At 42.8% G+C, this 18,568-nt stretch overlaps 1 protein-coding gene across 1 annotated transcript in view; it reads right to left on the reverse strand.

Moving 5' to 3' along the window:
• Positions 1–18,568, reverse strand: part of CLASP1 (cytoplasmic linker associated protein 1) — a 260,166-nt gene that overhangs the window by 94,379 nt on the left and 147,219 nt on the right. The window contains exons 15-20 of the mRNA XM_088021764.1: positions 15,234–15,293; positions 6,528–6,605; positions 4,832–4,999; positions 4,180–4,229; positions 2,925–3,095; positions 1,030–1,077 (exon numbers count right to left, since the gene is read on the reverse strand). Coding sequence (XP_087877890.1) covers positions 1,030–1,077; positions 2,925–3,095; positions 4,180–4,229; positions 4,832–4,999; positions 6,528–6,605; positions 15,234–15,293 — 575 coding nt within the window. The remainder of the gene's footprint in view (positions 1–1,029; positions 1,078–2,924; positions 3,096–4,179; positions 4,230–4,831; positions 5,000–6,527; positions 6,606–15,233; positions 15,294–18,568) is intronic.

Here is an 18,568-nt window from a genome sequence, read left to right on the forward strand (position 1 = left end):
ATCTTTAGGGAAAAGTGTTGTTTAAAATTTCTATAAATTACCTGGTAGAAAACTGTTACCAGCCTTTCACCTAAATAAATGACACTGAATTTATTTTCAAAACAGGAAAGGCAAATCCTGAGAGGCCCACAGAAGCACAAAAGTAAAGAGAAAGAAAAGAGGAGGGAATGAGAGCTACGAAGAGGGTGCTTCGGGCGTAATAAAATCTGAGACGAGCAGCCCACAGGATGGCAGTACACAACGTCTTGGCAATGCTCCTCCCCGGGGGTGGGCCCGGGGGCTGGAAACCATGTACAGCACACGTGAGGGACAAATTCACCAAAACCACGACAGAACACAGAAGGAGAGGAGAACTCAGGTCAAGGGAAGGCAAAGAGCCAGGGAAACAGAATGAAGAAGAGTGGGAGGGGAACGTGCAACGTGTCATGCGGGGACCTCGGTGAGGACGAGTGGGCACCAGGCAACACTCAGTGAGCACAGAGGACGGGTGAAGGCGAGACACACCTCAGTCACAGAAACAAACTGCTTACCCTCCGCTTTAGTGGAAGTACCGTCTTTAAGCAAATTAAAAAACAAGGGAAGGGATAACAGGGAACAGTTAGTAACAGTAAAAAAATTAAAAAGCAGAATGTTATTAGCTACTAAAAAAGCAAAAGTACAATTTAAAATAAAACTGAAAAAGAAGTTCAACAGCAAAGCAGATTCTGAAGCGAGTAAGTGCGCCTTGTGTTAAAATCGGCTTAGTATTATGTCGCTTTTGGCTTTTGGAAAACAAAATGAAACATGGCAAACCCAGGGTAGTGCCTCGGTCGATAGTATGGATTTTCTGTTTGAGCCAACCCTCATCCTCTTCAGAGTTTCTTTTTCTTAGAACCAAGTACCAGCAGCGTAAGGGGGAAAAACCAAAAACTAAAGTACTGAAGAGTCACCCAAAGGACAGAGGTGAGTAGGAAGCTGACAGAAGCTGGCTCTAGCAATGGCGCCTATCCCAACCACATGGTGAGCAGCAGAGGCTGTACAGCGGGGTACCTGCGTCAAGGCCTATGGACTCCGTATCTTCCCTCACGTGTCTGGACTCTAGAAGTTCGGAAAAGGATCGTCAGCTTTAATGCTACACTTCTGCACAGATGTAACGTGCCAACCTAAGTAGTAATCATAACAATTTCTCAGTAGGATTATGTTAAATTTCCAAGGGTTTTTGTTGTTTTGTGGTTTAGGACATGAGGCAAGTAGGGACAGATGATCTCTCGGGAGAGAATGGAATATTCCAGTCCTGTTATCTGAAGAGCTAATGAGGGGCTGAAAATTTATCCTCGGTGCTTTAAGAGGTCAATTCTGTATCATCAGACCAAAAGACCTGGGTGCTTTTACGGGCACCGAGGGAATTCTACACGGTCCCTATTAAAATATCCCAAATATGCACAGAAAAACAAAGACTACTGAGTACTCTAAAAGATGAGTTTTACTCAAATTTTCAAGCAATGAAACAAATACTGATGACAAACACTCAAGGCAGATAAAATGTATTGAAACACGAGTACATACTTAAAAACTGACCTAAAATGAACAGAGCTACTCCACCCTGGGAGAGAACCATCCTGACTTCCCCCTTCCTCGATGACTACATACCAACCGAACATCATAAACACTCTGATGTGATGCCACAGTACTAAAATGGTAGAAAGGGAGAGCACTTAGGGGGTTCCTTCCCTATCAAAAGGTACCTATGTCTGAGGTAGTTCCCTAGAGAAACAAGACTAACTTAACTGACTTAACGTTCCAGAACACACACCTCTCATGTTGTAATGCTCCTAGCACAATCTGTTTTTTCACCTTACGTGATTAACAGATTACGAAGGACTTTTATATCCTTTCATTTATCCCCTACGTGTGTCTGAGCTGGGTGACTACTACCACAACTAATTAGTTGGAGAAACCAGCTTCAGAGACTGCGTGGCCCGTTCAAGCTCACCAAGCTCATCAGTGGCAGCCCAGTAATCTTCTCTTGCTGCTCTCTCACTGGGCTTCCATGCTCAGAACACTTTTAGAACATTAGTTTCAGAAATGACTTTGGAATTGGTTTGTAAACCACATAAGTAATTCAGTCTCAATGTTCCATGAAGCTTAAATTGTATGTATTCAATTTCCAAAATCCAAAATAAAACCAATCTGGCGAAGTCTCAAGATTTTGGCTTGAACGACTTGGCTCAAACAAAAATAAAATGTAATCAATTATCAGCCTTACATATGGGTGTTCGGTTGTCTGCTGAAAAACTGACCTACCATTCTGTCAGATATGAATTCTTTTAAAAATAATTTTTTAATCCTTTGGCTATTGCTAGAGTAAGTACACTTTCCTCCCAAGGCGACACATGGAAGACCAACACCGTTCTGTGGAATATGGTTATGTTGGCTAGTAAATCCACCCCATTTCTCTAGAGATGCCCCTTGTTGTGGCCCCTGCGTCCCGCACCTCTGCCACCCGTCATTCTCAAATTGGGAAACACCTAACTACGACAGTCTTTGGGGATTCCCTCACAAAACCCTCCGACTCTGCCCCCCACCGATGTCACGAGGGGGAAAAAAGCCAGCTCTGGCAATAGGGGAGGTGGCGTAGGTGCTGGCTGGGCTGCCACGGAAGGGGGGAGTGAAGCTGAAGGATGTGTTCAGTGTGACACGCCATGTGAGCACCCAGGTACTTACTCGTCACTAAAAGGGATCATGCTCCAGAGAAAGGGAACACAACAAAGGCTGGCTGGGAACCAGCAGTAAATGCACAGAGCTACTTATACTTAAATATCAGCCCTAAAGCAGTGAGAATTTCCTCAATGATCATGTTTTATAATTTGCTAAATAAATTTGAGCAGGGCTAACTGTAATCTCAAGCAGCAGAACTGGGGGGAAAGGAGGTGGGGTCTGGTTACCTAAGGATGCATATGACCCGGGAGGCAAGGCTGCTGCTGAGCTGAAAGGCGTAGCTCCCGAGGCCGAAGACACCTTGGACTTGGCACTGGCTGCTGCATTCACGTCAATATCGCTTCGAGACCGCTGGAGCGACCCGGTCGTTGACACGGATTTGGTGCTAACTGTAGAAGCTTGAGTGGTAAAGAAGGAAACATCAGTAGGGACTACACTAGAATTGTAAATACACATCATTAAAACTTGTTGTGATTTTCTTATCAAGATTTCTTTAAAAAAAAAAAAAAGTAGGCTCCACGCCCAGCATGGAGCCCAATGCAAGCCTTAAACTCACATCCCTGAGGGGCGCCTGGGTGGCTCAGATGGTTAAGCAACTGCCTTCGGCTCAGGTCATGATCCCGGAGTCCTGGGATCGAGTCCCACATCGGGCTCCCTGTTCAGCAGGGAGTCTGCTTCTCCCTCTGACGCTCTTCCCTCTCATGCTCTCTCTCTCATTCTCTCTCTCTCAAATAAATAAAATCTTAAAAAAAAAAAAAAAAAAAAAACTCACATCCCTGAGATCCAGACCTGAGTTGAGATCAAGAGTCGGGACGCTTAACCGACTGAGACAACCAGGTGCCCCTTCCCAGCAAGTTTTAACAAAGGCTGGAGTGCGTGAGCAATGACGTGCTGTTTTTCCTGGTCACTGGAGACAGTTCAGCCAACACAATGCTGAGGGAAATTAAGTGACCATGACCACATACACCCATTCCATTTCTTTTCTTGTAATCAAAGACTATAAACCCCAAAGAAACGGCCCCTCTTTCTGGTTAATGTGAGGAGTGAGGTAATGAAAAAGCGCACACATCTGGCCAGTTTCTGCACAATGTGGCCTAAGCAGGCACCCCGACTCCAATGCCCTCCTGCTCTCGGGGAACATTCTACTCTCCCACCTCTAACAGCCACCGCACTGCTGCTGCGGGGGCGGCTCCAAGCATCACCAGCTGTCCTCACTCTTGTCCAGTGACTGGAGCAAGGGAGCGGCACTATTCGAGTGGAAAGGTCCCAGGACTCCCCTTCTGCGTGTGTTCCTCACTGCCCTTGGCCGCCGGCGCAGTGGAGCTCTGCTGGGCATAGCTGGAGCACCGAGCAGCAGGCTCCGCAAACCCGAGGGGCACCTGAAAGCCGGTGGCTGGCTTCTGGCGGCAGAACAGCCCCTGGGAGCAGCACCGGAAACAGAGGCCTCCCCGAGGGGGCCTTCACTATGGCCGTCGGTCTTACCTCTAGAGGTGGTGCTTCCAGTAGGACTTCTTTTGGCAGAGAGCGGCCGGCTGAAAATAAACGTACACGCATGTTCATTATCACCAAATGTGCACTTCATCTGCGTTCACCCAAGTACTGTCTACAACAGGAAACTAGGATAATGAAGGAATCATTTCAGAGTTTTCCGAATTAACTGGGACCACAATCTTATAAATCCCCGATTTCAGACAAAGCTGCAGCATTCTATTTTGGACTATCTTCCAAACATTCAGAGAGAAGTCATAACTCAAAACAGAAGTTAGAAATCCAGAGTGAGGATGATAATGCATTTATTCCCAGATTCCTAACACCCTTCCCCTTTCCAGACTTGTCTTCAAGTTAACCCTCATATTCTCCTAGAAGACCCTGTGAATGATTCACTTATTTCACTCCAACACCGTATTCTAGGGCGGCCATATAAACTTCACTAGACACTACTTAGGGCAAAGACCAAGGCCACCTTTTCCTTACCATTCCCCAAGAATCTTACCTAGCAGCAGAACCCATCTGAAGAGGGGACTAGAAGAGGCATATACACATTAAAAAAAAACCACAGCTGGAATTTGTGTCATGTAGCAAGTCTTTTAACATAAAATCTCCCACGAATGAAAAGCACGGCTGAAGTGCTTACTTCAGACTCTCCTGAGAACTTGAGGATGAGCGGTCAGACTGGGGCAGAGACACGATGCTGTCGGAGTTCTTCAGGTGGGACTGCAGGGCCTTCTGGTAGGAGGACTCGAGGGTGTGATACAAGTGCTCTGCTTCTCTGCTGAAGTGACTGTGAAAACCCCAGTAGCACCTAGGGGAGACACACAGCTTGCCGTAGTCAGGATCGCACGGGGCTCCTGCCGAGCTCTGTGGCCCCCTCACGCAACACAGTCAAGGACTGCGATCCGTGGTGCTCCGCCACTAGGAGCAGCACTGGCTGAGGAAGACAGGGCGGACGAAGGAGGCCTGCGGTGGATCTGGGCCAGCTTACTGGCTCTTCTGACACTGGGCAAGTTCCCGGACTTCTCTGCATCACAGTCTCACTTATAAAATGGAAACTAAAGGGCCTAACTCGTGAGACTGGGGAGGCTTCGGGACGACGGAGCTAAAACGTCTAGAACTAGACTGAGAACACGGAGGGGGCTCATCCATGGCAGCTTTTATAAAAGCGACTGGACACTTGTCGACCTGAAGTCTTTACAGTTGCCTCAGATAACATGTACGAGAGGCACAAAGATGTGCTGAGCTACTTGAACTCTGCATTGCAGCACGACCAAAGAACTGGGGAGGGGGAAGACACATAAAAGGATAAAAACAGCATTAAGTACATGACTAACAACTCCATTCCTAAGAGTTGTGAGCAACTATTAACTACGTCACTTATTTTGGTAGGAACTACCCGAGCTGAGACTGTGATAACTACTTCAGTGTGTCGATGAGGTTCTCTGACCTCAGAAACTGGGGGACAGAATTTAACGGAGAGAGTGGTCCGAGAACGACAGGGACTTTGTCAGGAGGTATCAGTGCAGCTAAGTCAGACAGTAATATTCCAGGTGAGTGAGGAGAGGCTACCTGTGGTCCAGTAGAAGAGCTGGTCATTATGAAAGCACAGAGGCACCACCCCAGGTACAACATTCACAGCACTCATCTACACATGGCCCAAGACGCGTAAGTCTCAGCATCTGACTCTTGGCTTTTACAGTCACAATGACAAAATTATTCCTGGGAAGGCACCGAATGCATGGTCACAGTCACATGACTGGAGCATGACCCACCTCATGGCAAAAGTGCCTCGCACATGGGATGGCAACTGCAAGTCACCACTGCGGTAATCCCCAGCATCACACCTCAACCCACCTGCCCCTCACCACGTTCACACCTTCCCAAGCTGCCACCTGAAGGTTTCAAAGATACCGTCACAGGGGAAGGATCTCTGGGACCATGATTTTTCACAGGAAACCAAAAGGTCCCTTTGGGTTATGACCTGGCTCCTAACAGAGCCTAATGAGTAAGAAAATACACTGAGTGTGCATACAAATGCTTTCCTGATTCACGTAGTCATTTGTCATAAATTTAAAAATGAGCATGCTGTTGTGTACCTCAGTTCTGTTTATATTCAAGTACTATCAATCAGTCTTTCAGGCCTGGGCACCTGAACAACCTTCTAAACAAAAAGTTAGAGAAATATTGTGACATGGCCTTTTGAGGTCGTATTTCAAAGTCACAATTAACAAAACATGTTCATGTAACTTAATGAGTTTTGAGTAAGGCAATCTAAACACCACCCTGAAATTTAAAAACAGTGCATTAAAAACAAGTGGTGTACAATAAACACTTACTTTCTGGCTTCTATCCTTGCTTCGGAATCCGCATCATGTATTCCCTTCTTTATTGTTTCGGCTAATACTGATATATGTCTAGACATCAAGAAGAGAAAGCAGTAACAATCATTAACATGTGGTTTTATGCGGGTGAAAACTGGTGTGAGAACTTCAAATCGACACATGGAACCTAGAGCCTCTGTGCCCAGTGAGTCAACCAACATGCAGCTGAGAAATCAGAGCTCCCTTCCCCGTTGCTCTCCTAACTTCTACCTCTGTCCCGGGGCACCCCCACCCTCCATCAGCTGCCCCCACCTAAGTACCCCAAGTTTTTAAAATAACAGCTGATTCTTCTTACTTCATACTTATTTAGCTCAACCTTTGAGGAACCCAACGAACAAGGCTACAAGTTTCTACCTTTCCATGGCCAGCAGTAGTTTCTATGGAAATTACGAGGTAATAATCATCAGAATACTGGCTCACATTTCTGTAATTAAACACAATGTTTTTTTTCAAGTTCCACTATGCAACATGAACAAATTTATAAAATCATGTCACAATTTTATAAATAGGTGTTCTCTTTAGCTTATGTTCTGCCCTGAGAGGAAGTTATTAAAGTGTCTCTTTGAATGTTTGACAGATTTTTAAGAAAAGAAAGAAGGCTGCAATGAGTTAGTCTCACAGAACAAAGAGTAGTTACCAATCTTATAGCCTGTTCAGAGTCTTTGCCTTATTCCTTCATTTAGTAACTGTTTAGCAAGTACCCACCAAGTGGCAAATGTTGAGCGAGGAGGCGAATGAATAAATACTGAGTTCTTCACACGGGACTGTTCTACTCACATGTCCTCACATTAAATCCCCCATTCCATTTTCCACCTCTAAATTCCAAAACTGTCACCAAATAGAGGATACAATACCCAAGAGATGAAAGAATGCACGACTATCTTCTAGATTCGAGGTATTTGCAGATGAAATTTTACCCCCAGGAGGCATGGCTTTGTTTCCTCTCTGCCCCTTGCAGTATGGAAAGGGACTCCCAGAAGTACTTCATTAAAATGCCCCTAATAAAATGATGAGTATGCTGTAAAGTTCCTCACAATATGTAACATTAAAAACTGGGTGGCACATCATCATCTATCTCTCCAAATTTAACTCACCAAGAATAACAGGCACCTCAAATTCAAAGGAACTGAAAATGGCAAAGAATGAATCTTGAAATTAAGAGACATCCTTCTTCAAGAATCCTGCCATAATTCTACCTTTTATCATGATGATGTGAAACATACCAACACCAACCTGAATAAAGAGAAAATTGCTGACTTTCCCATTCAGGGGGATCAAAAAGAACTGTGAGATGAGAGAAATTCCTCTAAGGATCTAAGAGTTACACCAGGCTTGCCAAGAGCAGCTTGGAATATTTTCCTGGTTGAAGGGACAGGAATGTCAGACACCAGGGTGAGAGTCAATAAGGAGTTAACTGTGGCTGACTTCCAGGAAAATGGCAGAGTAGGAGGACCCTAAACTCACCTCCTCCCACAGATACAACTAGGTATCACCCACATCATTGTAAATACCCCAGAAAACTACCTGAAGATTAGCAGACCAGACTCTGCACAGCTAAGTGTAGAGAAGAGGCCACACTGAAGAAGGTGGCAGGGAGGGCACAGACTTTCTGTAAGAGGGAGAGACACTGGGGACACACAGAGGGGAGAGGACCAAACCCTCACACCAAGCACCCCAGGCACGGGAACCCACACGAAAACCAGAGGGGCATACTTTTGTGAATTCTTATGATCAGTGGAGCTTAACACCGAAACTTTAAAAATCAGTAGGAGGGAAATAGGAAACTGAGTCCCCACCCTTAAAGAGCACAACAAACAGCCCCTCGGAGATACAGCAATAGAAGCAGCAGTTTGAAAAACACGTGGGGTATACACAAGGGAGATTGCTTTACTGACGTGAGAGCATGAACCAGAGGGGAAGGGATCCCGGGGAGACTTCACCAGGAACAAAGGAGCTGGGGGGCACCGTTTCCCTGCCCCACCCCAGGGGTTACATAAACACAAACCAGCCAGGCCTTGGTTCCAGGTTTCCCCCTCCACAGTGGACCCAAGCAACACTTGCTAACACTGCCTGCGCTGTGGCAACATTCTCCTGGGGTCCCCCCCCCCGATATATCCTTGGCCACAACCCATCCAAAGCAGTGCCACAAGCTTGGCAGGGTACAAGCAGCCCCGACAGGGATGGGTTGGCACCTCGGCAAAGTGACTCCTGCTCTGAGGAGGGGGAAGATAACCGCACACACCAGTCAGACTGTGGCCCCAGCAGTGGGCTGGAGTCAGACAGCTGCTCTAACTGTAGGCACCACCCACCAATAAAAGCTTCTCAGGAGACAACAGAAGGAAAGTGCCCAGCAGTATGGTACTACTGCATCTCGGACAAATGCCCAGTGTGAACGTGACTCAAGCCCAAGCCAACCCCAGACTGGCCCACGAACAACACAGGGATCCAATGCTGCCCACAATAGGCAGAGCCACGGCAGAGGACTGGACTGAAAGAAAAAGCGCCTCAGCCACAACATCAGGATACATGCAACACACATGGAGACATCCCTGCAGTTCCAGTTTGGGTGAACAGGGGACACTGCCCTGCAGGGCACTACAGGACCTCTTCTTCATAAGGCAGGAGACAGAGCTGACTTTCCTAACACATAGAAATAGACACAGAGTTAGACAAAGGGAGAAAAAGAGCTACACTTCCCCAGTGTAAGAACAGGACAAAATCAGAGCAAGAGACCAAAGGAAAATGGAGATAAGTAATATGCCTGATAGAGAATTTAAAGTAATGATCAAAGCTACTCACTGGACTTGAAAAAAGAGTGGAGGACCCCAGTGAAAACCTTAACAAAGAGATAGAAAACATAAAAAAGAACCAATCAGAGATGAAGAACTTAATAACTGAAATTAAAAATACAATAGATGGAATAAACAGACTAGAGGAAGCAGAAGAACGGATCAGCAACTGGAGGACAGAATAATGGGAAGCAATCAAGCTGAATGGGAGAGAGGGAAAAAAATAATAAAAAATGAAAACAGACTTAGGGAACTCAGTGACACCATCAAGCATAGTAACACTTGCATTATATGGAATCCCAGGGGAGAAGAGAAAGAAAGGGGGGCAGAAAATTTATTTGAAGAACTAATAGCTGAAAACTTCCCAAATCTGGGGAAGAAAACAGAAATCCAGATCCTGGAGGCCCTGAGAGCTCCCAACAAAAACAACACAAAGAGATCCACACCAAGACACAGTAATTAAAATAGCAAAACGTAGTGATAAAGGGAATTTTAAAAGCAGCAAGAGAAAAAAACAGTTATATACAAGGGAATCTCCTTAAGGCTATAAGCTGATTTTTCAGAAGAAACTTTATGAACCAGAAGGGAGTGGCATGATGTATTCAAAGTGCTAGGGAAAAGAAAACAAAAACAAAAAACAAAACAAAACAAAAAACCCTTCAGCCAAGAATACTCGGTCTCTCCTCTTCCAAATGACAGCCTTGCTGGATAAAGTCTTCCAGACAAATGAAAGTTAAAGAAATTCATAACCCCTAAATCAGCCCTACAAGAAATGTTAAAGTGGGCTCATCAAGTGGAAAGGAAAGACCATAAGCAGGAGTAAGAAAAGTAGGAAGCATAAAAGCAGTAAAATTAAGTATAGCTATAAAAATCAGTCAAGCAATTCACAAAATAAAAGAGTAAGTATGACACCATATACCTAAAACGTGGAAAGAGAGGAGTAAAGAATGGGTTCAAACTGAAGCAACTATCAACTTTAGACTGCTATATGCATAAAATGTATAAATTAAAAACTAGTAAAACCATAAATTAAACACCAGTAATACATATACAAAAAAAAAAAAAAAAAAAAGAGGCAGAGAGAGAAAGGAAGCCGAGTATACCGCTAAAGAAAGCAAACCATGAGAGAAGAGAGCAGAAACAGAAAGGAACAGAGAAGAACTACATAAACAGTTGTAAAGAAGTAACAAAATGGCAATAAGTACCTATCAATAACTACTTTGAATGTAAATGGACTAAAACCTCCAATCCAAAGACACAGGGTAACAGAACAGATAAAAAGCAAGACCCATTTATATGCTGCCTACGAGAGACTCATTTCAGATCTAAAGACACACACATACTGATAATGAAGGGACAGAACAGCATCTACTACGAAAACGGAAGTGAAAAGAAAGCCGGAAGAGCAACACTTATAACAGACAAAACAGACTTTAAAACAGTATACAATCTGGGGTGACTGGGTGGCTCAGTCAGTTAAACATCTGATTCTTGGTTTCAGCTCAGGTCATGACCTCAGGGTTGTGGGATTAAGCCCCAGGTCAGACACTGTACTGAGCTTGGAGCCTGCTTGAGATTCTCCCTCTCTCTCTGCACTCCCCCACTCGCACCCTGTCTTTCTAAATAAATAATCTTGGGGCGCCTGGGTGGCTGAGTCATTAAGCATCTGCCTTCAGCTCAAGTCATGATCCCAGGATCCTGGGATCGAGGCCCACATCAGGCTCCCTGCTTGGCGGGGAGCCTGCTTCTCCCTCTCCCACTCCCTCTGCTTGTGTTCCCTCTCTCACTGTGTGTCTCTCTGTCAAATAAATGAATAAAACCTTAAAAAAAATAAATAAAAAATCATCTTTCCAAAAAAAAAAAAAAAGGCAGTATACAATCATAAAGGGACCAATCCAACAAGAAGATGTAACAATTGTAAATGTTTATGCACCCAACATGGGAGCATTCCAATACATAAAACAGCTAATAAGAAACAAAATAAGGGAAGTAATTGATAGTAATACAATAATAAGGGACTTTAACAACCCATTTACATCACTGGATAGATCATCCAAAGACAAAACCAACAAGGAAACAGTGGCTTTTAATGACACATTGGACCAGATGGATCTAACAGATATATTCAGAACATTCCATTCTAAAACAGCAGAATACACTTTTCAAGTACACACAGAACATTCTCCAGAATATACCACATATTAGGCCACAAAACGAGTCTCAATGAATTGAAAACGATCAAACTCATACTATGACTATGCATCTTTTCCAACCATAACATTATTAAACCAGAAATCAACCACAAGAAAAACCGGGAAACACCACAAATAAATGGAAGCTATATAACATGCTCCTAAACAATGAGTGGGTCAACCACAAAATCAAAGAGGAAATAAAAAAAAAATACATGGAGACAAATGAAAATGAAAACACAACAGTCCAGAATCTTTGGGATGCAGTAAAAGCTGTTCTAACAGAGAAGTTTGTAGAATATAGGTCTACCTCAAGAAGCAAGAAAAATCGAAAATAAACAACCTAACAAAACCCAAAACTAGTTCTAGTTGAAGGCAGGAAATAATAAAAATTAGAAAAGAAATAAAATAGAAATGAAAAAACAGATCAATGAAACTAGGAGCTAGTTCTTTGAAAAGATCAACAAAACTCATCAATATTTAGCTTATCAATGTAAAACGAAAGAAGACTCAAACAAAATCAGAAACAAAAGAAGAAAAATAATAACACCACAGAAATACAAAGGATTATAAGATTATGAAAAATTATATGCCAACAAACTGGACAACCTAGAAGTAGATAAATTCCTAGAAACCTGTAACTCCCTAAAATTGAAGCTGGAAGAATTAGAAAATCTGAACAGACTGATTACCAGCAAAAAAATTGAACTGGTAATCCAAATACTCCCAGCAAACAAAAGTCCAGGACCAGATGGCTTCACAGGTGAATTCTACTGACTCGTCAAAAAAGAGTTAATAACTATTCTTCTCAAACAATTCCAAAATACAGAAGAGGAAAGAAAGTTTCCAAAACTCATTCAATGAGACCAGCATTACCCCTATACCAAAATCAGATAAAGACTACAAAAAGAGGAGTGCCAGGGTGGTACAGTCAGTTAAGCATCTGACTCTTGATTTTTAGCTCAGGTCACGATCTCATAGTGGTGAGATCGAGCCCGGCGTCTGGCTCCAAGCTCAGCATGGAGTCTGCTTGAGATTCTCTCTCTCCCTCTGCCCCTCCCCCCAGTTCATGCACTCTCTCTCTCAAAATAAATATTTTTCTAAAAAAAAAAAAAAAAAAAAAAGACTACAAAAAAAAGAACTAGAGGCCAGTACCCTGATGACACATATGCAAAAATCCTCAACAAAATACTAGCAAATCAAATCAACAATACGTTAAAAACATCATTCATGGGCACCTGGGTGGCTCAGTTGGTTAAGCGACTGCCTTCAGCTCAGGTCATGATCCTGGAGTCCCGGGATCGAGTCCCACATCGGGCTCCCTGCTCAGCGGGGAGTCTGCTTCTCCCTCTGACCCTCTTCCCTCTCGTGCTCTGTATCTCTCATTCTCTCTCTCTCAAATAAATAAATAAAATCTTTAAAAAAAATAAAAAAAATAAAAACATCATTCACCACCATCAAGCAGGATTCCTAGGATGCAAGGGTGGTTCAATATTCACAAATCAATTAATGTGATACATCAAATTAACAAGAGAAAGAATAAAAACCATGCAGTCATTTCAGTAGATGCAGAAAAAAGCAGTTGACAAAGTACAACATCCAGTCATGATAAAGAAACCCTCAACAAGGTAGGTTTAGGGGGAACATACCTCAACATAGTAAAGGCCATATATGAAAAATCCACAGCTAGCATCATCCTCAATGGTGAAAAACTGAGAGCTTTTTCCCGAAGATCAGGAACAAGACAAAGATGTCTACTCTCACCACTTTTATGCAACACAGTACTGGAAGTCCTAGCCACAGCAATCAGACAGGAAAAAGGAATAGAAGGCATCCAAAAGTGTAAGGAAGAAGTAAAACTTCCACTACTTCCAGATGACATGATACTTAAACACAGAAAACTCTGAAGACTCCACCAAAACCTACTAGAATAAATGAAGTCGGTAAGGTCGCAGGATATAAGATTAATATATAGAAATCTATTACATTCCTACAGACTAATAATGAAGCAGCAGAAAGACAAATTAAGAAAATCCCATTTACAACTGCACCAAAAAGAATAAAATATTTAGGAATAAACTTAACTAAGGAGGTAAAAGAGACCTACTCTGAAAACTTATTTAACACTGATGAAAGAAACTGAAAATGACGCTCTCTCTCCCCTCTCCTCCCACCTCCCCTCTCTCTGTTTCTCTCTCTCTCCCTCTCTAAAATAAAAAAAAATGGAATAAGGACCTAAATAGGAGACCTGAAACCATAAAAATTCTAGGAGAGGACACAGGCAGTAATTGCTGACATTGGCTATAACAACATATTTCTAGATGTCTCCTGAGGCAGGGGAAACAAAAGCAAAAATCAACTATTGGTACTATATCAAAATAAAAAGCTTCCGCACACAAAGGAAACTGTCAACAAAACTAAAAGACAATCTATTAAATGGGAGATGATATTTGCAAATGACATATTCAATAAAAGCTTAGTATTCAAAATATATAATGAACTGATATATCTCAACACCCTCCCAGAAAAAGAATTAAAAAATGGACAGAAGATGTGAACAGACATTTCTCCCGTGAAGACATCCAGATGGCCAACAGACACATAAAAAGAAGCTCAAAATCACTCATCAACAAGGAAATGACAATCAAAACCACAATGAGATGCCATTTCACACCTGTCAGAATGGCTAAAATCAAAAACACAAGAAACAACAGGCGCTGGCGAGGATGGGGAGAAATAGGAATGCTCATGCACTGCTGGTGGGAATGCAAACTGGTGCAGCCACTGTGGAAAACAGTAGGAAGGTTCCTCAAAAAGTTAAAAGTAGAAATACCATATGATCCAATAATTCCACTACTGGGTATTTACCCAAAAGTTATAAAAACACTAATTCAAAAAGATATATGTACCCCTATATTTATTGCTGCATTATTTAGAATAGCTAAATTATGGAAGCAATTCAGGTGTCCATCAACTGATGAATGGATAAAAAAGATGTGGTATGTGTGTATCTCTCACACACACACACACACACACACACACACACACAATGGAATATTACTCAGCCACAAAAAAGGAATGAAGTCTTGCCATTTCCAACAACATGGATGGATCTAGAGACTATAATGCTAAGTGAAATGTCAGAGAAAGATAAATACCACATGATTCACTCATATGTGGAATTTACGAAATGAAACAAAGAAAAAGGCAAACTAAAAAACAGACTCTTAACTACAGAACAAACTGGTGGTTACTAGAGGGAATGTGGGGGGGGTGGGTGAAATAGGTGAAGGGGATTAAGAATTCACTTATGACGAGCAGCACTGACTAATGTAGAGAATTACTGAATCACTATGTTGTACACATGAAATATTACATGGTATGTTACCTATACTGGAATTAAAAAATAATTTAAGGAAAAGGTTAATCGTAGCTTTGTGGCTGGAAGGGTGCACATCTGTCCACATCTCTAGGCACACTAAAACTGCAACCAATGTAATTCACTAAAAGTTCCTGCCAATATTATGATCTTCACATCAGTAGAAATAACAGATGTAGTTGTGCAAACAAATGCTTAGATTCCTTCGATTCTCATAAAAAGCAGGTTGGACCACTTGTCGGGGCACTAAATCTCAAGATTCATTTCAGAAGGAAAAAAACCCTGCAAATCAAATGCTTACCGTTCCAGTGAATGTGTCTGCCACTCTTGTAAAAGTAAATCTAAAAATTCAAAACAGCGCCTAAAAATTGTAAAGAAAACATGTAACTCAGTCATTTTTATGTTAGTGAAAATAAAAGCCTTTTTTTCTTCCCACACTACTTTTTAGAACTGGTAAATTTCTTCTAATTATTAGGATTCAAAACATGGAATATAAAGTTGGAATTGGCACTGACTGAAAACCCAAGCAAGTAAAAGTAATTAAGCATCTATGGTGATCAGAAACAAAAATCACTCAGACATATAAGAGACAGGATACAAAAGCTCCCCTCAAATCAGAAACTGGAGCTTCATGGCAACATTATGGAAAGGGCCTATCACTGTCATTGTTTTTATACTATCTCAAATAATATGTTAATATGGGATGTACAACATGAGCAAAAAAGATCAGCGTACTTTATTACAGAATCGGGGAACTGGTCTTTGCACTAATTTCACAGAATGCCTTGTGCAATAAATGTAAAAGAAAAAAAGTCCTGGGCGCCTGGGTGGCTCAGTTGGTTAAGCGACTGCCTTCGGCTCAGGTCATGATCCTGGAGTTCCAGGATCAAGTCCCGCATCGGGCTCCCTGCTCAGCAGGGAGTCTGCTTCTCCCTCTAACCCTCCCTCCTCTCATGTGCTCTCTCTCTCTCTCTCTCATTCTCTCTCTCAAATAAATAAATAAAATCTTAAAAAAAAAGAAGAAGAAAAAAAGTCCTCAAAAACAAAGTGCTTTCCTTTCCAAATTTTCCCAAAAAGTCCTAGGTAGTGCTTAAAATAGATTTTTCTCTAACTACTCCTCTATTCTCCTCTTTAATCTTTCAACATCCTTTCTTGTCAAGCCTTTCCACTTTTGTAATCTTTCTTGATCTGATTTGTGCACAAAAACAATTCTGGTCTCATCTCCTTTGGATTACATCACCACTTTGGGTTCTACCTCTTTATAACTTTTCAGACGTCGAGGGTGTTTATCTTTGCGGGAGTATATCTTAACGGTCTTAAGAACTCACTCAAGCAAACAAATCAGAGGATAATTTTTTTCTAATGACCAGACTTTCATTCCCATGGTCCTCCCAATTCAAAACCTCATAATCCATATAATTAATCACTCATTAAATCTTTAATAAACCCTAACCCTACCATAGAGGCTACAGATAACAGTGGTAACCAAGACATAAACCAGCAAGCAAGCCAGACAAGGAACAGTTCCCACGTGCCAGGAACACAAGGGGGCTCTTCTTAGAAGCACACAGAAGAGCTATTCAACCCAGTCCCAGGGCTGGCAGCAGAGCGCGCGTGCGTGCACTTGTGTGTGGAACGTTGGCTGTGAGGCAGACTTTGACCCACACCCACACCGTCTCCTCTCTGTCACTCTCCCCACCCCAGCCTCAACCAGGGCCATGTTTATTCTACCTTCTTCCCTCTTCCTCATGTCATTTCCTGGGCTGATTTTTGTCTCTTTTTCTTTTTTAAAAAATGTGTGTGCATTTGTTTATATTTATCTATCTCTTAGTGAATAAAAAGTCATCTTTGATGCTAATTCTGGTCTTAAATGTGTGTTAGAACAATCTGTTTAATCAAAAATATGACCTATAAGCTAGGTTTTATTTTCCACTCTTTAGGCTAACATACAAAGAAGCAGTATCAATACTGGAATTCTTTGACTCATTATTTAAACACATCAGGTTAGGACTTGTCTCTTTTCTTTACCTACTCCTACTCATCATTCAAAATGCAGCTCAGTTTTCAACTTGTCTATGAAGCATCACAGAAATATATTAGCTGGTCTTAATCACTGCTCTCTGAATTCATTCTAACTTCCCCAGTACAGGTGTTATAACTCACTCTTACATTGCTTTGCATTATTGTTTTTAATCTCCCCATCTAAATGAACTTCTCAAAGGTAGGGAGACTGTGCAGGCCATTTCTTACAAATTCTACAAAGTAGAGCTAGGTACAGGCTGAGTACGACAGAGAAAACACACTGCTTGTGTTACACTGCCCTGTTTGGTTCTCTTTACCTTTCTGAAGGCAGAGGGACTGGATGTCCCTTTTAGGTCTTTCAGCATTAAGACACACTGTTCTGACTGACATGGACCCTGACTAATGTAAGAACAGCAATCCGAGCGTGTGACTCAGGAAGCTGTGAAGGGGGTGACATTTCTGTAGTCACAGTAAATGCAGGTTACCAGTCGTTTAGCACCAGAACAGAACTGTTAAATTCTGTGGACTGAACGGTGTTGCCCCAAAATTTGTATGTTGAAGCCCAACCACCCAACATGATGGTATCTGGAGACGGGGCCTTCAGGAGGTAATTAGGTTCACATGAGGTCATGAAAATGGGGCTCCACTGATGGGGCTGGTGCCCCTCTAAGAAAAAACCCCAGAGAATATGCTCTCTCTGTGTCTCTCTCTCTCTCTGTCATGTGGAGACACAGCAAGAAGGCAGCCACCTGTAAGCGACCCTCATTAGAACTCAACCATGCTGGCACCCTCATCCCAGACTTCCAGCCCCAGAACTGTGAGAAAACCAATTTCTGTTGTTTAAGCCACCCAGTGTACGGTATTTTGTTATGGCGGCCCGAGCTAATACGCTAAACGTCCTGTAACATTCTACAACAAAGATCTGTGTCACTATATCCGAGGAACTTGGCCTAACACACTCTGAATGTCTTGGAAAACCTAAAACAATACTGACAATAATAGCAGGAGCAGCAACAAAATCTAATAATGGGTATCATTTATTTAGGTTGCAAGAAGCGTCAAATCCCTCTACCCAATGACTGAGCCCACGGAGCAGCTCTGCCCCAGGGTACTCTTGTTCCAAGCAGGTCAGAAGATTAGTTAGTGGGGTAATGTTTAGTCAGGGGTAATGCTTCAGCTGCAGTCGGCCAGGTTCTGAAGTTCACTACCGTCCCTCTCCCCTGCTGACTTCACACTCTCATCTCTAGAAGCAGCAGCGAAACTGGAGGTAAAGGGCAGACCGCATTCCTCAGCGACACACAAGGGAGCCACGCCATTAGAACTTAAGTTTTTTCAGTGGAAGGTGCCAATTCCTTCCTTCCTGGCTTTATAAAGGTGGATGATTCCCCTTTCCTCCTTCATGACTTCCAGAGCTGTTAATAAGATGGATAGGGGGCTGCCTCATGCGTGGCAGGCATACCTACCCAGGCAAATGGGGCGGGACCTATGGGACATGCCAGGAAAGGAGGAAAACGGTGGGCAGCGAATGTAAGCTGGGCTCCAAGCTTGGAGTGAAAGGCTCTTTCACTGGGCCAGGATCAGAAAATGAACTCAGGAGGCTGCTATCCAAGCCGG

This window comes from Eumetopias jubatus, unplaced genomic scaffold (genome assembly GCF_037043125.1).
Source record: "Eumetopias jubatus isolate StellerSeaLion01/CBP00866 unplaced genomic scaffold, mEumJub1_p1.0 scaffold_3, whole genome shotgun sequence".
Classification (NCBI taxonomy): Eukaryota; Metazoa; Chordata; class Mammalia; order Carnivora; family Otariidae; genus Eumetopias; species Eumetopias jubatus.